Below are 23781 nucleotides of genomic sequence, written 5' to 3'. Positions count from 1 at the left end.
ATTGCATTGGTTACTGTCATATTCCTCATCCATCCCTCCATCCATTATCCAAGCCACCTATCCTGCTCTCAGGGTCGCAGGGATGCTGGAGCCTATCCCAGCAGTCGTTAAGCGGCAGGCGGGGAGACACCCTGAACAGGCCGCCAGGCCATCACATACAGAGCACTGACAAAAATTCTTTGAAAAAAGACCTAACTTTTTAAAAGACAATGTGTAGGAAGCCCAGTTATTACTATCCCCTACACTTTGTGCTATAAAGGACTTTTACACATTTAAAAATAGTTTATTTGCTTTCATCTGCAGTGTGTTTTTTCTCGACACATCAGATCAAGTCACCCATAGAGTCGCACTGCAATCTAAACTCTTGAGTCAAAAAATAGCTTGTGAATTAATTTCAAGAAAATAAAGTGGGAGGCCTTGTTGCTGGTTCCTGTGGTTTCTGCTTCATTCCTCCTTAAATCCACACATAATACAACCTCCGCTGTGACCTTTATTAAACCACACCATGCGTTCCATTGCCATAGAGTATGATTTTTCTCTTTCTAAAAAAACCCAACCTAATCTGCCCTTAAAGCTCACAGACAGCATCAGAGTTTTAGAATGTGAGCCCCTTTTCCCGCCCCCTGCATAGGTTCCTACACACTGCACTGATGAATGCCTTTCAACCCCCCCCCCCCCATGTGTCTCAGCCAGTCATTATCAAAGTGTCGAATTAATCAACATTTTCACAGCAGAAACGTTTGCAGGGATGCCAAGGCTCATTTACATTTTTTTTTGCAATTCTTCCAGCAAAGGAGCCCCTGCTCTGTACGTTTTTTCTTCTTTTTTATTTTTCATAAATATATCTACACAACATTGGCGACTCATCTACATATGTGATGCAAATTGCAATCATGACGTTATATGCATGCCCTGGGATTTCTGACACTTTGAGTTTTGTTAGTTTGTTTACATATTGCTTTTTATTACCTGGTGTACTAGTCCCAGGTCGTCCTCTGTGTGGAGTTTGGATGTTGTCCCTGTGTCTGTGGTGGGTTTTCTCTGGGTGCTCCGGTTTTCCCTACCATCAAAAGACATGCATGTTAGGGTTAATACTCTTGTCTGTGCCCTTGACCGAGTCATGGCAAGATGAACTTGAGTTGGTCCCCAGGCGCTGCACGGTGGCTGCCCACTCCTCCTAGCTACACAGCTAGGATGGGTTAAATGCAGAGATGAATTTCCCTATGGAGATCAATAAAGTATCTCAAAAAAAATAAATTGTGTAAATATTTCATTTTTTGGACTGCATCCTGAAGCACTGCATTTGTTCACCTCATGTGAGGTGAACACGTTAACAGTTATAGTCCACCTAGACAACCTGATTAAGTGCACTATATATATTTGGGTTTCAAGACCTGTATTGTCATTGTTTGCTACCTGACCCTGTGTTATGAACCTTCTTGGAGGAAGGCAAGATAATTATCTGATGGAAGGTATCATGTTACGAATCTAGTATCATACAGAGCATCCCAATGCAATGAAATGTGCCTTTTTCCCCAGGCAGTCTAGAAATACTGACACTTAGCCTGTCTTCCCACAGGGCATTTTTGTCTTCTGCCTTGTGTGGTCAGTGGGCGCTAGCTGTGACGAGCTGGGTCGGGTCAAGTTTGATGCTGTGGTTCGGGAGGTGCTGAATGGACCACTTAGTGAGGAGACACGGGCCCGCCATGGAATCCTGGCCACCGTGGAGCCTCCACCCAAACAGCTTACTGTTCCCCTGCCCAGTGAGGGCACACTTTACCAGTATCGTTTTATCAAAGAGGTGGGTTGCCTCCCTGGATCCTGCACCTCCCCATATAACTATACCATTGGGAGGTCTCTTTTTTTCAGGGAATCTTGAGTGCTGCCGGCAAGAGCAGTTGAATTCAGCAATTTTTGTCTGGACAGAAATAACTCTGCACTGTTTGGCCTTTACTAATAGGTTCTTTGTTGTTGTTAATGGACAAACAATTGGAAAATGTTATTTCTGGTATATACATTGGCTTGCAAAAGTATTCATACCCCTTGAACTTTTCCACATTTTGTCACGTTACGACCACAAACATAAATATATTTTATTGGAATTTTATGTGAAAGACCAACACAAAGTGGCACACAACTGTGAAGTACAAAGAAAATTACACATGATTTTAATTTTTTTTTACAAATAAAAAATGAAAAGTGCGGTGTGCAAAAGTATTCAGCCCCCTTTTCTCTGAGTGCAGCCAATTGCCTTCAGAAGTTGCCTGATGACTGCTGAATGACCGAATGTTGACCTAATGACAATAGAGTCAACCTGTGTGTAATCTAATCTCAGTACAAATACAGCTGTTCTGTGACGGCCTCAGATGTTTGTTAAGAGAATATTGGGGAGCAAACAGCATCATGAAGTCTAAGGAACACACCAGACAGGTCAGGGATATAGTTGTGGAGAAGTTTAAAGCAGGGTTAGGCTATAAAAAGATTTCCCAAGCTTTGAACATCTCACGGAGCACTGTTCAATCCATCATCCGGAAATGGAAAGAGTATGGTACAACTGCAAACCTACCAAGACTCGGCCGTCCACCTAAACTTACAGGCCGAACAAGGAGAGCACTGATCAGAGATGCAGCCAAGAGGCCCATGGTGACTCTGGACGAACTGCAGAGATCCACAGCTCAGGTGGGGGAATCTGTCCACAGCACAACTATTGGTCGTGCATTGCACAAATCTGGCCTTTGTGGAAGAGTGGCAAGAAGAAAGCCATTATTAAAAGAAAACCATAAGAAGTCCTGTTTGCAGTTTGCCAGAAGCCATGTGGGGGACACAGCAAACATGTGAAAGAAGGTGCTCTGGTCAGATGAGACCAAAATTGAACTTTTTGGCCTAAATGCAAAACGCTATGTGTGGCGGAAAACTAACACTGCACATCACTGTGAACACACCATCCCCACTGTCAAACATGGTGGTGGCAGCATCATGCTCTGGGGGTGCTTCTCTTCAGCAGGGACAGGGAAGATGGTCAGAGTTGATGGGAAGATGGATGGAGCCAAATACAGGGCAATCTTGGAAGAAAACCTGTTGGAGTCTGCAAAAGACTTGAGACCGGGGCGGAGGTTCACCTTCCAGCAGGACAACGACCTAAACATAAAGCCAGGGCTACAATGGAATGGTTTAAAACAAAACATATTCATGTGTTAGAATGGCCCAGTCAAAGTCCAGACCTAAATCCAATTGAGAATCTGTGGCAAGATCTGAAAACTGCCGTTCACAAACGCTCTCCATCTAATCTGACTGAGCTTGAGCTGTTTTGCAAAGAAGAATGGGCAAAAATTTCAGTCTCTAGATGTGCAAAGCTGGTAGAGACATACCCCAAAAGACTTGCAGCTGTAATTGCAGCAAAAGGCGGTTCCACAAAGGATTGACTCGGGGGCTGAATACTTTTGCACACCGCATTTTTCAGTTTTTTATTTGTAAATTTTTTTTTAAATCATGTATAATTTTCTTTGTATTTCACAATTGTGTGCCACTTTGTGTTGGTCTTTCACATAAAATTCCAATAAAATATATTTATGTTTGTGGTCGAAACGTGACAAAATGTGGAAAAGATCAAGGGGTATGAATACTTCTGCAAGCCACTGTAGATCGGAAGCACATTTCTCTGCATCAATTGTCAGTTTTTGGGGCCTCCAGTGCACTCTTAACTTGAGTCCAGAATAAAAGCTGGAATTTATTGAGTGCATTTTGAGCCTTTTGTTACTCATACGAGTTGAGGTTTATTTTCATAAGTCTTTGAATAACTGTTGACTTAACTTGCTTTAGAACATAATGAGACCAGATTATCTAACAAATGTCTCCTGTCAAATACCACTAAGTCAAATTAACCCTCAAATGATTTTTTAGGCATTATTCAACTTGGTTATGGAACTGACTTACATTAAGTTGGAAGACTGTTCACAAAACAAACACAGTTGTGCTCTGTTTCCATTCTATTTGGATTATCTGCAGATACAGCCTGTCCTTCATCTCCTTCTTTGGCTTTGTCGTCTCTTGGGAGTAAAAGGAAATGTTGAAAGGAAAGCTTTTAAAAACGCAAGAGCCTTGTTTTGTGTTAATGGAAACTGAAAGCCTTTTTCATCCTGCCTTTTCTGTCCATCTTACTTTTTCAGGGCCTGGGCAGGTGGGATATGTGGACAGATGAGCTTAGGGCAGCACCCCCTATCTCTAAAGACACACAATTCAATGAGATCATTGTGCCTACAGAGAACACAGTATGCTACACAGCTCTGATGGAGCTGCTCATCACCCATCAAAAGCCCACTGTCTTCATTGGACCCACCGGCACTGGCAAGAGTGTCTACATCATAGTGAGTGGGCTACTGTAGACATGGAGAACGGATAAGCCAGATACACGCTAATGGCACCTTGCGATCATCGAAATAAGGACCCACCTCCCATGGCCAGGCAGAAAAACAGTTTCACATGTCTAATTTAGAGAGAGAATCAGGGCACAGATCTTTGTTTCTAATGTTAATGTTAATATTATATATATATATATATATATATATATATAAACATTAATATTATATAATTAACATTAACATCAATATTTTATTACAATAATATATTCATTATAGTACATTTACTGATATTTATTTTGAGCTGTAAAATCTCAGAGGGCAAAACATGGAGGAGAAAAGGAAAAACATGTTAAATCCTTTGATGTTATACTGAACCAGAAAGCAATATCTTATGCATGGTATTGAATGCCTAAAAAAACATGTCTTCATGAAATTGTGCCCAAAAAAAAAAATCTATTGTTTTGGGCTACAAGCTGTTAGAATTACAAGGTGGAACTTGTACTTGAAAAGAGCAGATAAGGTACCTCCAAACTGGGGATAGATGAGAGATGGGAGACTGAAAGTCTGTTCAAATTTTTTCCCTTGCTCACATTGTGATGATGATCCATCATCAGAAGAACAAAAAAAAAAACCCAAAACGTTTCTTCTCCTACCCAATTCAGACATATACGCACAAATCGTTCCATTTGTCTTTATTGTAGACAATTCTAATAGGAAATGTGTCTGCTAAACGTCTAATAATTTAATAGTCTGTCGTGAAATCCATAGCTGGGATTTTATCTGCCCTACCTCAAGTTTCTTTTTACATCAAGAATTAAAGTATTTAATGTTTTATAACCATGGAAACTGCTATTATTAAGGCGAATTACAAAACCTACCGAATTTAAAAAAATATTCCCTAAATTGCCGTCGAACAGGAATATATTCTCCATACAGAATATTAGGACCAGCTTTTTTTTATCTTGAGTCACATTCTCATTTGTATGTCTCACTTATTTCAAGGTTTAACACCTGTTCCTGTCTCACCTCCATCATTGAGAGAGATTTAATGACTCAAAGCTGATTCATAAAGCCAGTCCGTTTCATGGAAATGAAAGTTGTCCAATTTGTATTATTTGCATTCAGGCTTATTTATCAGCTCTCATTAGTTTCTCCATTTCTGTCCATCTATTTCCCTCCAGGGACATTGTGTGAGATGGAATATGCTGTTAAATACCCGTTGTTGTTTTTTGTTTGGTTTTTTTTTCCGATTAGTTTTCATCAAAAATGTGGATTTTCAAATGTATAAAAAGGCCACTGCCCATGCTGTCACAAATCACATCATTCAATGACATTATGGTTAACATGCTTTTCTACACATTGCCGAACCTGCCTTAGTTGAAGCTAGAGCCAGCTCTCTGAACACCCAAATCATCTTTATACTTCACAGATACAACACAGACGGCAGGTTTGAAATGGCCACCTTGGAGCCATCTGCAGTATCTGTCAACAGACCTTTACCTATTTATATCACTGTCCCTCCAACCTCTATAACTACATTAAAGCTCATCCATTAGTGTATTCAGACTTGAGACTGGGGTGAGCAGAGATCAGCTCACTGGGAAGCCTGCCTCCATCTCTGACGACCATACACTGTTCTAGGACCTACCTGCCTGTCCACCCAGAGGATGTAACTCTGTCCCTTTTAGACCATTGCTGGATCTGGGGCCTAGCAGGGATGATAAATGAGCTGCAGCTCTCTGTCTATGGCTGGTGCCTCCTCATTGCTTAGACCAAGCAAATGTTGCTGGCACCAGCACTATCAAACAACCGTACTCTCTACTAGGCTCTGTGCTGCAGTCCAGCCCAGATGTTCAAGAGGGACACAAGCTGCATCTCCTATTTTCAGCTCAAAGGGGGATAGGTAGATAGACCCTACCTGAGCCCTCTGATCCATCACATTGTCCTCCATCAGTTATCCAGCTTGTTGCTCACATTTTCCATGCCTGCTCACACAGACACACATTTATTGATTCATCACATACACACACACACACTCGTTTCACTATCCTTATGAGGACCCCTCATTGACTACATTAATTTCCTAGCCCTTGACCCTAATCTTAACCACGCAAACTACATGCCTAACCCTTACCCTAACCTTAACCTAACCCTAATTCTAACCTTGACCCTAAAACCAAGTCCTAACCCTAAAATAGACCCTTTTACTTGTGAGGACCTCTAAAATGTCCACACAAGGTAGGTGATTTCTGGTTTTTCTATCCTAATGAGGACATTTGGTCCACATTAGGATATTTAAACATGCACACACGCACACACACACACACACACCTACTCATGTGCAGCTGCTACAGTCTGTCTCTTTGTCATGCGAGCCAAAGGTTGTTTTTTTTCAATGCAGCTCACAAGTGTTGGAATTTAGATTCACCAAGGGACTAACAACAAAGACAGTCTCTACTTGTTTTTTTTTTTTGAGCAAATAGCTTTGGCAATTAGTGAATTCTCTTCTTAAAACATTTCTCAGTACAATGGGTGTTTGGAGTTTTTGAAAATATTTTCATCCATTCACAGCCATCCCCTTCAGTGGCTCTTTTGAGTATTTGTACCAAGATCAACCTCTAAAAAATAACACCACCCTAAAACATATTGGGTAGATGTGGGCTACCACATCAAAACTTCTTCATCTTCACTGCCTTAATTTGCTAGCAAGCTAAAAAATACCCCCCCAAAATGGATTGAATTTACTTCTCTGATCTGACAAAATAAAATTATTTCTTCATACACCAATCCATTTCCTATGGCAACGCCTTCCCATGCTAGTGACATTGAAGTCATTTTCAGAGACTGCTTAAGATCCCAATTTTACTTCATGAAATAAATACTAAAGACCACATTTGATTTGAAAGTCAAAGCTTATCACAACCATCTGTCAGGACCAGGGCCAGAAATAATAATTTTATATGTGCTTTACTCATAGGATTACAGGCCCTTGAGGGAAGCGGTCTTTGGCATGCTAATTCAGGACAGGATGTTGAATTTTTTTTCAGGGAGAACATTAAATTGAATGTTTCTTTAGTGAGTGCTGTGAAAGTTGCACTAACGACAGTAAGCAAATGAGCCATGTTTCCCCCCTTTCCTTTTCCAATTACCTTTTCTACTATAATCTAGAACAAACACTTGTGTAGAAAAAAATAATTGTGTTTATCATTAGGGGTGAAAATTGTACTCAAATAATATTTTTTAATTAATTAAGATGATAACTCCTAACAAAGGCTCTGAATTCAATTTTAACACTTTTGGATTGGAACACTTTTTCCCCGGCTTGGTCAGGCGTCCCTACAGACACAATTGGCCGTGTCTACGGATGAGAAGCCGGATGTGGGTATATGTACTGGTCACTTCATTAGCGCCTCCTCTGGTCGGTCAGGGTGCCTGTTCGGGGGGAGGGGGAACTGGGGGGAATAGCATGATCCTCCCACACACTACATCCCCCTGGTGAAACTCCTCACTGTCAGGCGAAAAGAAGTGGCTGGCAACTCCACATGTATTGGAGGAGGCATGTGGTAGTCTGCAGCCCTCTCCGGATTGGCAGATGGGGTGGAGCAATGACCGAGATGGCTCAGAAGAGTGGGGTAATTGGCCAAGTACAATTGGGGAGAAAAAGGGGGGAACAAATCTAAAAAAAATAATACTTTTAGATAGATAGATAGATAGATAGATAGATAGATAGATAGATAGATAGATAGATAGATAGATAGATAGATAGATAGATAGATGGATTGTTTTATTAGCCACACGACCAAGGCCGGTGGAATTTGTTTTTGGTACACTTTACACTCTGCAACACAATACATACATGGACAACAACAGACACTCCACATATTGTCACAAACAATACAGTTACACAATAACAGAAATAATCATATCACACATAACAGGTGAATGGTGGTATTTATGCCAATAGTGTGTGAGGAGGGACTATAGGGAGGAATCAGAGTCCTTATGGCTTGGGGAAAAGAAAAAAAAAACTGTATGCGAAGCGTATAGTCTTAGTTGACAGTGACCTGTAGTGCCTCCCTGAGGGAAGGAGCTGGAAGAGGTGATGGGCAGGATGTGAGAGGTCGGAGATGATCTTCTTTGCTCGCTTTACAGTCCGGTTAGTATGTACTAGAGATTCAACTGAGGGGAGTGGGTTGCCTATGATTTTGGATGCCTTGTTGACAATCTGCTGCAGTTTTTTCCATGTTTGACTGTCTGTACCGCTGTACCATACTGTAATAGAAGATGTTATGATGGACTCAATAATGGCTGAGTAAAACAGAACAGCAGTTGGTGTTTGAGCCGGTATTTTTAAGCTGCCTAAGAAAGTAAAGTTGTTGTTGAGCTTTTGCAATGATGTGTTCAGTGTTAGTTTTCCACTTCAGGTTATTGCTGATGTATGTTCCAAGGAATTTAAAAGAGTCGGTGATGGTGATGGGGTCTCCGTTCATTATAGGTGTTTTAGGATTCGGCATGCATCGGAAGTCAATAATGAATCCTTGGTTTTGGCTGTATTAAGCAGAAGATTGTTGCTTGCACACCAAGTGACAGATTGGTCTACTTCAGTGCGGTACTGGGTTTCATCATTGTTGGAGATGAGGCCTACAATGGTTGTGTCGTCTGCGTATTTTATTATTTTCACAGAGCTATCCGTGGATGTAAAGTGGGTGGTGTAAAGTGAGAAGAGCCAGGGGGAGAGAACACAGCCCTGAGGAGCACCTGTACTGAGGGTAAGAGGGTGTGAGGTTAGGTTATTAACATTCACCCTCTGTGGCCTGTTCCACAGGAAGCTCCAAATCGAGTGGCATATGGCTAGGTCAGTGTACATATCCAAGAGTATGGTAAAGAGTTTGAGTGGGTTGATGGAGTTGAAGGCGGAACTAAAGTCTATGAACAGGATGCGTGCGTAGGTATTTGGTGATTCCAGGTGTTGCAGGGCATGGTGCAGGGCTATGCTAACTGCATCCTCAACAGACCGGTTGGCTTGATAGGAAAATTGATATGGGTCCATCATTGGAGAGGTGCAAGATTTGAAGTGTGACAAAATGATGGACTCAAATGCTTTCATGGCCACAGATGTTTTTCCCCCCTTTATATCATGGATTTACACTTATATGTACATTAGAACTTCAGCATGCTAGTTCCTCAGTCAACATAAGCAATGCCACTGTGAGTTGGCTCATCCTGTTTAAAGCAGAATGCTTCAAAGTTCATAAATTTTAATGGGCCAAAAATCACAGGGAAATGGTTTGGCTAATCTTGCTGGCTTGATAATTTGTGGGTGGATCATTTGTTGATAGTAAAGACACAGTTATATTGACAGCAAATACTTACAAAAGGTTTGTCTGTGTAAAAAAAAAATTGGGCTATTTGTTCAGCTGGCAACAGAACATTTCTTTATCCTCAAATGGTTCATTAGTTCAGCCACAAGCAGAGAGTAGTCTTGCAATGTGCACAACATGACTTAACCACAGTGCACAACAAATTATGAAGACAATGTAGTACATGAATGTACACCAAAATAGAACCCCGAGATAAAAATAAAGGGTAGACTTCATTAGTACACGCAGCTACTTCACAAGCATTGCCAACACCATGTAATGAAACCTTTGAATGAAGCAGGAGCCAGTGAAATAATTTTTCCAATTTTAATTCATCTGTTTTGGAAGTAGATCAGTATCCAATAATCTTAATTCAATGTCTGTAAGATATAGATCAGCTCGGGAAATCTAGTGTTTAGAATGACTTAAGTTCCCAACTGTGGCATGACTTGTGCACCCTTTGATTTACTTACTAATGACTACCCTTAACACTGTCCCTTTGTAAAAACACTGTCTCCTGTCTAGGACTTCCTGTTAAATAGACTGAAGAAGGATGTGTACAGCCCATTACTCATCAACTTCTCTGCCCAGACCACAGCTGCCAAGACTCAAAACATCATTATGTCTAAGCTAGATAAGAGGCGCAAAGGAGTGTTTGGTCCTCCTTTGGGGAAGAAAATGGTTAAGTTTCTTTGTAATTTTGACTCTATTGGAAAGCACCCAGATTGATTTTTTTCCCCCATGATAGACATGTTAATTATTTTACTATATCATACCTAAATTAGAGTTAATGAATGATTAGTCACTAGAATTGGCCATTTTATTTTCATCAGCTCATTTCTTTTATTATTTTTTTTTGGATAAATTATTAGAAAAACTGTTCTTTGAACACATATACAGAAAACTATACTGCAGTAATGTGGGTCTAGATTAAGAGGGTGTTTAGCAGGTAATTTCTTTTTATGGTTCTTGTTTAAGTGACAACTGTATACTTCACTCCTAGCAGTGGCTAAATACCTAGAGCACTATATGTTCACATCACTGAACTTACTCTACTGTAAGTCCTATAGCGCTAACAGTGTCTTTTTTTTGAAGGTGGTGTTTGTGGATGATGTCAACATGCCAGCTCGGGAGACTTATGGTGCCCAACCCCCTGTGGAGCTGCTGCGCCAGTGGCTGGATCATTGGAACTGGTACGACATGAAGGACTGCTCCATGATCAACCTGGTGGACATCCAGATCATTTGTGCCATGGGTCCACCTGGTAAGTGGAGTTATACCAAAGATTAGGAAAGGTACTTTAAGGTTGCTAGCTCGGGTTTACAAATGGGAATAGCACAAAGAACTTTCCCATTCTCCCACTGCTTCATCAAGTATCATTAAACTGACCTAGAGCAAAGAAATGAACCCCCAACTGTTCCAGTGGAGCTGCTCACTGGCTAACAGTGAGATTTTTTTTTTTTTTTTTTTTTTTTACTGTCTAGTATCCGCATGTAGAATATGTAACTGTCAGAGACAATTCCTATAAGACTAGATGGGAAGCATGGCTTCCCAAAAGAAATGTGCCAATGAAATGTTTAACAATGTGTTTACATTACTCATCACTCATGGTACAATTTAATATTTTAGTGAATGAAAGTGTAAAGTATATTCACTATATCTGTGCACTATTGCGCGAACACAATCTTTTTTTGCAGAAGACAGCGTAGTCTACATAAATTTGTCTGTGGAAGCACAGCCCATAGAACTTTATTGAAGCTGGGTGTCAGTAGGGATCCTATGACAGATTCAAGTAAACTGGAGCAAAGATCAATGTTTCTTGGGGTGGCATGGTGGCCCAGTGGTTAGTGTTGTCACCTTACAGCAAGAAGGTCCTGGGTTCGAACCCCGGGGTTGTCCAATGTTGGGGGGGGTGTCATCCTCTGTGTGGAGTTTGCATGTTCTCCCTGTGTCTGCGGTAGGATTTCTTCGGGTGCTCCGGTTTCCCCCACCACCAAAAAGACATGCATGGTAGGGTTTATACTCTCCTGTCTGTGCCTCTGACCAAGGCCATGGAAAAAGAACTGCAGTTGGTCCCTGGGTGCAGCGTGAAGGCAGCAGCCCAGTGCTCCTAGCTACACAGATCACAGCTAGGATGGATTAATTTGCAGTAACTGAATTTCCCCAAGGGGATTAATAAAGGAAACTTAGTTTTAATTTTATTGGACAACAGGCAAAGTAATTTTGGGTCAGGGCTTCATTGGGAGTCAGTGAGAATATCATGATTGATTTGCATGGGGAAAAGTATCTCTACATTTATTGGACGGTAGGTAGGCTTTAATAAATTGATTTTTGTCCTGCTCAGTCAGCTGGCTTCTCTGTGTGATGATTGGGACCTCTAAGTGGAGCAGGTTTAGAATTTGGACAAAATATCAGCAGGAGTTTCATCATCACAAATTATTAGACAACATGCCTTCGGAAAATGAGGTAGATGTAATAAAAATTCTACTCATTTATACAGAGTTTTCTAAGACCAGAAAAATAGTAAACTAAAACTTTTGTTATCAAAATTAATAATGTGATTTAGGCTGGTGTGAAGATGACTATGTTTGGTGTTTTTTTAAAAAAATTTTTTTATTATTATTCCTCCACTTGGCAACACTACCCCAGAAACCTACAAATTAAGTATCTAACTGCAGCTGGTTAACAAAATCAACATTTTCCAGAATTGTGATCACATTCTATAAGAAAGTTTTGCCATGGGTTTTTGTTAGACTTGTTAGACTCAAAACACCTAAGAATTTTCAAAGTCCCCTTTCAACATCACGATTCAATCAAAAGTGTTTAATATTAGGTCTAAATAGGGCCTAAGACGCTTAACTGTGCAAAGCAAAAGTTGCATAAACTAGACAAGTTAGATTTAAAATAGAGTGAGAAAGGATTTGAACAAATTAACTTTTTGCAATTACATAACTGCCTGCTATACTTCCCCTGTGTCAGAAAGCACCAGCCACCAATGGTAACCATGTGGAAAGGCATAGTGCTGCTTTAGGAAGATCATGAGTAGATAAAAATCCTTATAAGTTCAAATCATCAGACCTGATTCTAATGAATGGGTCTGAAATGCCAAGTACTTGTTTTGAAAAAAAATCTCATCAATTCTTATACTTTATACACATTACATATATATTCCATTATAACAGAGAAAATAAAAACACAAAAGTACAGGTAATTCATATGTAGAAATGCATTTTATAATAGATGACAATTTTTTTCCAGGTGGTAGATATCTTATTTCAGAAAATCTACTTTATTCTGACATTCTGTTCATCAGCCTAATTTCTAAGTATTTGCTTTAGTCTGCTTTGTATCCAAAATAGGTGGAGATTATCCTTTGCCAGTGGCTCCATTTGGGAGTAAATCAATGAATTTGCTAGTATGAAAATGGGTTGTACCTTTATTACACCACAGCAATGAACATGTACTGTATTGTGCAAAACTAATGGGTAAGGGCAGGATGACTTGATAATTCATCAAAATGTATTTTTCCTGGTGCAGAGATAATACCTCCAATAATTTATTATCCAATATATTTTATATTCTATGATGATATGAAAATAATAATGATAATCTTAATGATAAATAGATCTAACCATGCAGGTCAAACTTGTCTCTAAAAGTCTCTATGGCAACATTTCTGGGATGTCTTGTTTAATTGTGTGCCTGCTTACCCAGTGCATATATACACCCAGTGCATGTTTGTGTTTTGTGTTATTACAACTGTTTACATGGTATGCGGCTTTAATATAACAATGAAAAACTTTAAAATGGCTTAAGATATGATAAAGTTTGCATACATTTTGATAATCGTGACAGTTTTTGGGGTCATGTTAGAAACAGCAGAAAGAGCTAATTTTTGTGTTTTCTGTCCCATCTTTTCTCAGGTGGGGGGAGGAACCCTGTCACACCTCGCTTTCTGCGCCATTTTAACATGGTTACCATTAACGATTTTGATGAGAAGACCATGTACACCATATTCTCCAGGATCATGGACTGGCATCTCTCCATACGGTAACTCCCATAGCATTTTATCAAAAGGACTGCACTTGTCAAAAGAAAACACACCAAACTTATAGTTTTAACAATGGCCCTAATAGATTTCCCAATAGGACCATTCCTAAAATTGAATAAGTTTACCTTGCCCTAACAGTGTAGGTTTTTGTAATTAGATCGGTGAGAGGTTACACTCTTTGAGACCTAAACTATGCTACACAAAGTGCCTTAAGTTTTACACCACTGATTTGTTTCATTGATACTATGTAATAATTTCATGGATAACTTCAACTTGGGCTACATTCCTCAAGATTTACATGCAAACGATGCTCTTTTTGATTCTTTCTACCACTGGCATATTAAAAATAAAAAAATAAAAAACTAGCAAATCCATGGGCATCCAAATCATGAAAGCTTTGAAACCATTGCACATTGCAATGGTTACTGCCAGCTACCACTTTTGAAAAATGAAAGAAAGCCACTTTATTTGACATTGTATTCTTACAATGCATCGTATTCTTGCAATGAATTCCTTCTCAGCATTTAACCCATCCTGTTGTATAGAAGTGGGCAGCTGCAGCGCTCGGGATCAACTCCAGTTCATCTTTCCATTGTCTTGGTCAGGGGCACAGGCAGGAATAATAACCTTAACAGTTTTTCTGGAAAATAGTTACGGTACACAGCTTTTCATGTCATAACTATAGCAATCAAATTTTGGGAGAAAAGGCAGGTAGCAGCTCGTTCGAATAGGAAGGAAAAATTTTGTGGCTAACAAACAGATATGGCTTAACCTTACCTACCGTAACCCCTAACCTTTACCATCAGATACTATATAGATCGCTAAAACAAAAAGTTAATCATGTTTTGTTTTTGTTTTTTGTTCAGAGGTACAGAAGGGGATGACACAATTGCACTGGTGACTGATTTATTTTGAATGAATCTATGATATGGAATTTGGATTGCTGAAACACCACTGCATCATTGCTATCAACCTTAGTGTCATTAGTTAAGCAAAACCGATAATATTTGGGGATAAACTTGCTTGAATTTTACATTAATGTCAAGCACACAAACTTGCCTATGTTAAGGCAAGTCTTCTCGATGTTAAGGCTCCACAAAAATGTTGTCATTCCCACACATATTACAACATAAATTATTGTATTATTCATCAAAGCCTAGCATCATAACATAGGAACGCTTGATTGAATGTGCCGTTATACAACCAAATGTGTATATCCAAAACAATTAGATTTGTCCTTTCCTTCAGTCTTGTGCATACTGTTGTAATGAAGCATGATAGTACCAAGGTAGTCTTGTGGCTTTATCTCAAACCACACGTTAAGGAACCCTCTACAGTGCCTGTTTCTCCATATAGCTATGAGGCTCCATGCCAGTTTTTTTACTCCCCTTTGTTCAATAGCTAATGCAACTGTTCTGATTTTGAGTGGCTTGTGTAAACCATTATGATAAATTAAGTAGACAATTATGAGCATAACTATTTTTTTCACAAAGGTCTCTTGAATCAATGTTTTGAATCATTGTCAGGATAGCTTTTATCCTGATCCTAAAATAATCTATAATGATAAATGAACATAAGTGAGCTTTTTCTCCTTTTTGTTTTGTTTTGAAAGGTAACGTCATATTTTGTATTTTTATTTTCCTATGTACTAGACAGTGCTCTGTCAAACGTCAAACCTGGAAAGCCACTGCAGAAAAATATTATGCCACACTAATATGCTACCCTTGCAACAAGAGTCTTAGGGGTGACTTCTGATGTTCACTAAAAATGTACTGAATTACCTCAGTATATTTCATAACTGAACAATTTCACATTTCTTCTCCACCCCCCATTCAAAAACAAATACAGATAAGAGGGGACAGCAAGAGGAAAAGTTGGGGGGTCCCTCTGTTTTAGATGGGTCTACCTCAGATTCTCAGGGTGAAGGACTCTCACTTCCAGAGTCTCTCTCCCTTGACATGTTTTTTGTATATAATTGTATTGAATGCTTTCAAAACTGTACATTTAATTTTATTCAGTAAATCAAGTCACCACTGAAATAACCAATGGTCTCTTCCTCAGATTTACCTTCCCAAAACCATTTGCTGCCCTGACCTCTCAGATCGTCAACAGCACTATGTCTGTGTATCAAGAAGCCACTAAGAACCTGTTGCCTACCCCTGCTAAGTCTCACTACCTCTTCAATTTGCGTGACTTCTCCCGTGTCATCCAAGGCATCTGCTTATCCCGGCCAGAGACTGCTGATGAACCCTCAGCCGTCAAACGACTTTGGGTGCACGAGGTATCAGTTTACATTTTGTGTAACCTCACCTGGTGGAGTGCATGCCACATGGGGCTGGGTACTTGCTGCAGCGGCCTGGGTTAGAATTTTGCCCAGGCCCTTTGCTGCATTTCATCCCCTCTCTCTCCCCTGCCTTTCCTCTCTCTCTCTATATATATATTATCACTATCAAATAAAGGCGAAAAACGGCAAAAAAAAGGTATGAAAGAACTGAAGTGTAATTTCAAGTAAATGCCAAAAAAAAAAATGTTTTCAGTCTGTTACTTGGTAAATGCCACACAGAGAAACAAGTATAGAAGACATATCTATGAATGGCTAAATATCACACATACTGAAATATAAGCAAAAATTAAAAAAGAAAAGTTGTACAATTCCAAACGAAATGATTATACCTCTCTCCATATGCATTATATGAATTTTTCATTACAACTATCATTCTATATCTGTCTGTCGTAACATATGACCACAATCCAACTAGCAAACTGGATGAGTTTTAGAAATCATTAATATACACTCTAACTCTCTTTGCCTCTCTTACTTTGGCTCTTCATCCTTAAATTTCTCCCTCCACAGGTCCTGAGAGTCTATTATGACCGTCTAGTCCATGACTCAGACTGTGCATGGCTGCTGAGTCATCTGCAGGCAGTGTCCCAAAGCCACTTGATGGAGGACTTTCATCAGCTCTTCCAGCATCTGGACCAGGACCAGGATGGAATGGTCACAGAGGATGATTTGCGCAGTCTCATGTTCTGTGACTTCCATGACCCCAAGGGGGAGGACCGACACTACAGGGAGGTGCACAACCTGGACCAGCTCCGACAGGTGGTAGAGTCCCATCTGGATGAATTCAACAACGTTAGCAAGGCGCCCATGAATCTGGTGCTTTTCCGCTTTGCCATTGAGCACGTCTGCCGTGTCTCCCGTGTGCTTAAGCAGCCGCGGGGCCATTCTCTTCTGGTGGGAGTGGGTGGGAGTGGACGTCAGTCTCTTACCCGGTTGGCTGCCTATATGGCAGAGGCTGAACTATTCCAAGTAGAGATCTCCAAGAGCTATGGGACCAACGAATGGCGAGACGACCTGAAGCTGATCCTGAGGAAATCTACGCAGGGTGACACACATGGTGTTTTCCTGTTCACCGACACACAGATAAAGATGGAGTCCTTCCTAGAAGACATCAGTAATCTGCTCAACACTGGCGAGGTAAGAGGGAGCACACACAAAGAATCACTTGATGGGATTTATGAAGGATGTATTGCTTGATCGAGAGATGGATGGATAGATAAAATCGAGCATGGATGAAATGGAAAGGGACAGATGTTTTTATTAATTTCAACACATTTCTATAATACTGTTGTACAAATCAAAAACCCAACTACAGGCCATTTCAATGACCATAAAAACAAACATTTTTGTATGGTCTCAATGTTGTTGTTTTTTTTTGGCCATTTCCAGGTGCCCAACCTGTTTGCAGTGGATGAGAGGCAGGAGATCTGTGAGCAAATGCGTGTGTTGGACCGGCATCAGGAGTGCGACAAGCAGACAGATGGTAGTCCCCTGGCCCTTTTCAACATGTTCTTGGAGCGCTGCCGTTCTCAGCTGCACGTGGTGTTGGCCATGAGCCCTATTGGAGACACCTTCAGAAGCCGCTTGAGACGTTTCCCAGCCCTCATCAACTGCTGCACTATTGATTGGTTCCAGGTGCGTGTCTACAAGCTTGTGCTATTCTGGGATGCTTTCAGTCACACATCATCAGGCTTTTTCTAGTCCTGTATGACCAGACAGATATACATCTCCTAGCTCTAGGTGGCTGATGTATTTGAGTTGCAGTCTCATTCTCATGGTGATGTAAATGCCCATTGTTTAAGAAAAGTAACATACATGAACTCTCTGACTGGGTATCGGTGAGGTTTTTGGGTCATATTAACTATTTATTAAGTAGTTATATCATGGTTCTATTCACAACCCAAATCTCTCTTTGGGCTCCTTTATAACAACCACTGGTGGGATTCTGACTGACCTACAGTAGAGAGAATTGTACACTATATATAGGCTGGTGTCAGGACAGGGTGAGTTCTCTCTTCTCAGAGCTGGCCTGAGGATGCCCTGCAGGCTGTTGCCTCCCGCTTCCTGGAAGACATTGAGATGACGGATGAGTCACGGCAGGGTTGTATTAGCATGTGCAAGAGCTTCCATACCTCCACCATCCAGCTGTCCACACGCTTCTTGGCTGAGCTGCAGCACTACAACTATGTCACACCCACTTCCTACCTGGAACTTATTTCCACCTTTAAGGTGCTGCTGCAGAAGAAGAGAAAGTAAGATAGATATTTTAAATTGAGATACAGACACACTACTGCATATGCATGTACATTTCATGCATATGCAGTAGTGTGCATTTAACACACTACTGCATTAACTCCTACGTTAAATGCACTTATTGTAAGTCGCTTTGGATAAAAGCGTCGGCTAAATGACTGTAATGTAAATGTAAGGTAATTTCAAGAGGTCCAGCCGACTTTGTGTCTCTACTCTTGGTGCATTTCACCAGGAGTAGAGATATAAAGTCAAAGTCCTTGTCCTTTCTTCCTCTTTCCCTTTACTCAGTGAGGTGATGAAGCTGAAGTGTCGCTATGAGGTAGGCCTGGAGAAGCTGGAGTCTGCTGCAACCCAGGTGGCTACAATGCAGATGGAGCTGGAGGCTCTGCAGCCACAGCTGCGTGTGGCCAGCAAAGAGGTGGATGAGATGATGGTGGTGATCGAGCGGGAGTCGGTGGAGGTGGCCGGGACAGAGAAGGTGGTGAAGGCAGATGAGGCGGTGGCCAATGAACAGGCAATGGCCGCCAAGGCCATTAAGGATGAATGTGACGCTGACCTGGCCATCGCCCTACCGATCCTGGAGTCAGCCTTGGCAGCGCTAGATACGCTTACCACCCAGGTATGTGGAGCCAGATAAGAGTAGATCAGATCAAATTATGTCATAACTGTGTCTTTGTAAATTCATTTCATCCAGGTATAAAGATTTCACACAAAGAAATAATACATTCAACTGGAATGGTAACGTAGGTGTGAAAAAGTTTTGTAGCACATCTGATTTGCTTGATCAGTTCTGATCTCAGGTGGAAGAACCCCTAGCTTTTATCTCCATTGAGAAACCACTCTTCTTGATGAGTGGGGACATAAGTGAGTACACTTGTGAGGAAGGCACCTTAATTGTGGTGCCATCTGAATATGTTGTCACTCCTCTCAGTGACATCCCTCTTGCTTGTGGACAGGTTGACGTGGCAAACCATCTGGGTATAGTTATAATAGCAGTGTCATAGGTGGCGAACATGTGGTGTCACAGCATACAAGCTTTTGTACATTTTATAGCATAGACAATGTTACTGCGAAAATTACTGGAGTAACATAGTCTACATTGTGAATTGTGGTGAGGAATGTGCAGATCTGTACATTGATGAGACCAAGCAGCCCCCTATACTGGTGTATCGCACAACATAGACAAGCGAAGACTTCAAGCCAAGATTCACTGGTCTACACCCATCTACAGAACAAGAAATACAGCTGCTAGGAACGGAATGTCTCCATTCTTGAGTGAGAAGACAGATGGTTCGAGAGGGGTATTAAAGAGGTCAAGAGCAGCCCTCATTAAATCGTTTGGGGAGGTTTTGACACCGAGTTCAAGTTCAACTTTATTGTCATGTGTATTAGAATATGATGAAATTATTGTGCCCTGACTGCCTTAACACAATGGACACAAGGACAAATTACATAAGGACACCATCCCAGAAAAAAACACTAAAGACCTACATAGACCTACAATACCTACCTACTGATCCAAACCAGACAGTGATGGATGTGCAGAGGACAGACTATTATTGCAGTGTAGAACTGAATCAGCAGTTCCTGAGGCAGGTTGAACTTCTTGAGCAGGCGGAGAAAGAATATCCTCTGCTGGGTCTTTTTGATGATTGTGTCTGTGTTGGATACCCACCTTAGGTCCTGGTAGATGGCAAAACCCAGAAATCTGTAGGTTTTCGCCACAGACATCATGCTGTTGAGTATGGTGAGAGGGGGCACAGTCCACTATCATCTCCACTGTTTTGAGCATGTTCAGCTCCAGGTTGTTAGGGCTGCACCAGAGGGCCAACTGATCAACCTCCCATCTATATGCAGACTCATCACCATCCTGGATAAGGCCAATGATGGTTGTGTTGTCCATAAACTTCAGGAGTTTAACAGACAGGTCACCTGAGGTGTAGCTATTTGTGTAGAGGGGAGAGCACACATACCTGGAAAGCGCCAGTACTGATTGTCCGGGTGCTGGATGTGATTTTCCCCAGCCTCACCAGCTGCCTCCTGTTTGTCAGGAAGTTTTTAATCCACTGGTAGATGAGGGTTGGTACAGTGAGTTTGGAGTGGAATATACCTGGGATGATTGTGTTGAACGCTGAGCTGAAGTCCACAAACAGGACCCTTGCATATGTCCCTGGGGAGTTGAACTGTTAGATGATGTGCAATCGCATGTTGACTGCATCATCCACTGACCTGTTTTCTCGGTAGGCAAACTGCAGGGGGTTGAGCAGGGAGCCTGTGATTTCCTTCAAGTTGGCCAACCCCAGTCTCTTGAAGGATTTCATGACCACAGATGTTAGTGCAATTGGCCTGTAGTCATTTGATATGGGGTTGCTTGGGAACCTGGATGATAGTATAGCTCTTGAAGCAAGAGGGGAGTTCACACAGCTCCAGTGATCTGTTGAAGATCACTGTGAAAATGGGGGCCAGCTAGTCAGCACAAACTTTCAGACAGGAGGGTGACACGGCATCTGGGCCTGGTGCCTTCCTGGTCTTCTGTCTTTGGAAGAGCTGGCACATGTCCTCAACACAGATCCTGAGTGCGGGTGGGAGTTCAGTGGGAGGGGAGAGTGGCTGGCAGGGAGTGCAGTCTGTTGTGTGTTGTGATGTGTTGTGGTTGGAGAGGGTGAGGGGTGTGATACTTTGCTTTTCAAACCTGCAGTAAAACCCATTTAGATCATAAGCCAGTTGATGGTTCCCTACACCGGCGGGGGGGGGGGTCTCCTGTAGTTGGTAGACACTGTCCTATTTCCAATCTCTCTGTTACTCCCCTCCAGCTCTCTGACCACTATTTCATGTCCTACTCTCTCTCCCTCTCTTCACCCCCCTCAGCTCCTTCCCCTACCCACATGGTTTCCACCTGTAGACACCTCCGCTCTCTCTCCACCACTGATTTTTCTTCCTCTGTTAACTCTATCCTCCCTACATCTGAATCTTTCTCTCTTCTACCCCCTGACACTGCTACTGATCTTCTTCTCTCTACCCTCTCCTCTTCTCTGGACAATCTCTGTCCCCTCACTTTCAGGCCTGCACACCCAACTCCACCTGCCCCTTGGCTGACTGACTCAGTACATACTGACAGACGGAGCCTGAGAGTGGCAGAGCGCAAATGGAGATAAGGCAAACTCCCAGAGGACCTTCTCAACTTCCAGTCTCTTCTTTACACTTTCTCCTCCTCCCTTTCTGCTGCTAAGGCTGCCTTATATCTCTCTAAAATCATATCCTCTGCCTCTAATCTTAAGAAACTCTTTGAAACCTTCTCTAGACTTCTTCAACCCCCACCTCCTCCTCCTACTTCCTCCCTTCTCCCTGATGACTTCGCTAACTTCTTTGACAAGAAGGTAAATGACATCAGATCTTCCTTTTCTCACCACCCGGTTAGTGCTGCTTGCACTATCCCACCCTCTGCACCCTCCTTCACCTCTCCACGTCCCACCCTATCCCACCTCGCTCCCCTCTCCCCCGACGAGGTTCTAAACCTCATCACTTCGAGTCGCCCCACCACATGCTCCCTTGACCCGGTCCCCTCCTCTCTTCTTCAGTCTATAGCACCTGAACTCCTTCCCTGTCTAACCCACCTCATCAACACCTCCCTCCAGGCAGGATGCTTTCCATCTGCCTGCAAGACTGCTAGAGTCACCCCCCTTCTCAAGAAACCATCACTTAAATCCCTCTGATGTCAAAAACTACAGACCAGTTTCCCTTCTACCCTTTCTATCCAAAACCTTCGAACGTGCTGTCTTTAACCAACTTTCTTTGTACCTCCACCAGAACAACCTCCTGGACCCCAACCAGTCTGGGTTAAGGGTGGGTCACTCGACAGAGATGGCGCTCCTTGCAGTGACAGAATCGCTGTACTCTGAAAGAGCAAACTCTCTCTCCTCTGTCCTGATACTCCTGGACCTGTCAGATGCGTTTGACACAGTGAACCACCAGTTCCTTCTCTCTACCCTCGAGGGGCTGGGTGTCACAGGCTCTGCACTCTCTCTCAATGTTTGCAACCTACCTGATGGGTCGTTCCTACCAGATGACATGGAGGGGATCTGTGTCGGAGCCTCGCAGACTGACTACAGGTGTTCCACAGGGTTTGGTTCTGGGTCCTCTCCTTTTCTCCCTGTACACAACATCCCTGGGTTCTGTTATTCGCACGCATGACTTCTATTACCATTGTTATGCCGATGACACCAAGCTGATCTTGTCCTTTCCTCCCTTTGACACACAAGTAGAGGCACGCATTGCTGCGTGCTTGACTGACATCTCGGAGTGGATGGCGACACACCACCTGAAGCTCAATCTGGACAAGACAGAGCTGATGTTCCTCCCGGGGAAAAGTTGCCCACACTGAGACCTGGCCATCACCATTGACAACACCGTGGTGACGCCAAATCGGACTGTGAGGAATCTGGGTGTGATCCTGGATGACCAACTGTCGTTTGCTGAAAACATTGCATCGGTTGTTTGCTCCTGCAGATTTCTCCTCTATAACATCATGAGGATTCGCCCATTCCTCACCGACGAGATGGCACAGGTGCTCATCCAGGCTCTGGTCATCTCCCGGCTGGACTATGGCAACTTCCTCCTTGCTGGCGCCCCGGCGTCCGCCATCAGACCTCTGGAGCTTGTTCAGAAAGCTGCAGCTCGTCTGGTGTTCAACCGCCCTAAGTTCTCCCACACAACTCCCCTTCTCATGTCCCTACACTGGGTCCCAGTAGCTGCTTGCATCCAGTTTAAGACTCTGGTGCTAGCCTACAGGGCAGTGAAAGTAACAGCGCCTTCTTATCTCCAGGCCATGGTCAAGACCTACATCCCTGCCCAACCACTTCGCTCTGCTGCCTCGGGACGCCTGGTTGCCCCATCGCTCAGAGGCCCTTGCTGCCAATCAACCCGGTCATGGCTCTTTTCTGTCCTGGCCCCACAGTGGTGGAATGAACTCCCCACTGATGTTAGGACAGCGGAGTCGCTGCCCATCTTTCGGCGCCGGTTGCAAACTCACCTCTTTAAGAATTACTACCCTGTTAACTTGTTCTTAGCACTTATTGTATTCACTGAAAAAAAAATCTTTCTTGCACTTTTACTTTAGCACTGGTCTTGCTCTTAGATGCTTGTTTAGATGCACTTATGACCTCTGATGACTAGTAGTTCTCCTGATTTCCTATGTTAAATGCACTTATTTTAAGTGGCTTTGGATAAAAGCGTCGGCTAAATGACTGTAATGTAATGTAATGTCTTTCACACCTCTCCAGACCAATGCTGGGTCATTGGCAGAAAACCTGTTTTTCAGCTTTTCAGAGTAGCACCTTTTTGCTACTCTGATCTCCTTTGTGAGTGTATTTCTGGCTTTGTTGTCGGATCCTATCTCCACGCCTGTACACTTCTTCT

At 42.3% G+C, this 23781-nt stretch overlaps 1 protein-coding gene across 1 annotated transcript in view; it reads left to right on the top strand.

The window, feature by feature from the left end:
• dnah7 (dynein, axonemal, heavy chain 7) overlaps positions 1–23781 on the top strand; it is a 304502-nt gene that overhangs the window by 183921 nt on the left and 96800 nt on the right. Inside the window, exons 34-43 of the mRNA XM_056288870.1 lie at positions 1580–1801; positions 4167–4364; positions 10244–10399; positions 10814–10982; positions 13642–13768; positions 15831–16050; positions 16624–17250; positions 17503–17748; positions 18136–18365; positions 18655–18985. Of these exons, the coding sequence (XP_056144845.1) occupies positions 1580–1801; positions 4167–4364; positions 10244–10399; positions 10814–10982; positions 13642–13768; positions 15831–16050; positions 16624–17250; positions 17503–17748; positions 18136–18365; positions 18655–18985 (2526 nt within the window). The remainder of the gene's footprint in view (positions 1–1579; positions 1802–4166; positions 4365–10243; positions 10400–10813; positions 10983–13641; positions 13769–15830; positions 16051–16623; positions 17251–17502; positions 17749–18135; positions 18366–18654; positions 18986–23781) is intronic.

This window comes from Lampris incognitus, chromosome 11 (genome assembly GCF_029633865.1).
Source record: "Lampris incognitus isolate fLamInc1 chromosome 11, fLamInc1.hap2, whole genome shotgun sequence".
In the NCBI taxonomy this organism is placed as follows: Eukaryota; Metazoa; Chordata; class Actinopteri; order Lampriformes; family Lampridae; genus Lampris; species Lampris incognitus.
Note: the sequence above shows the minus strand (reverse complement) of the source record. Positions and strands in the feature narration are given on the sequence as shown.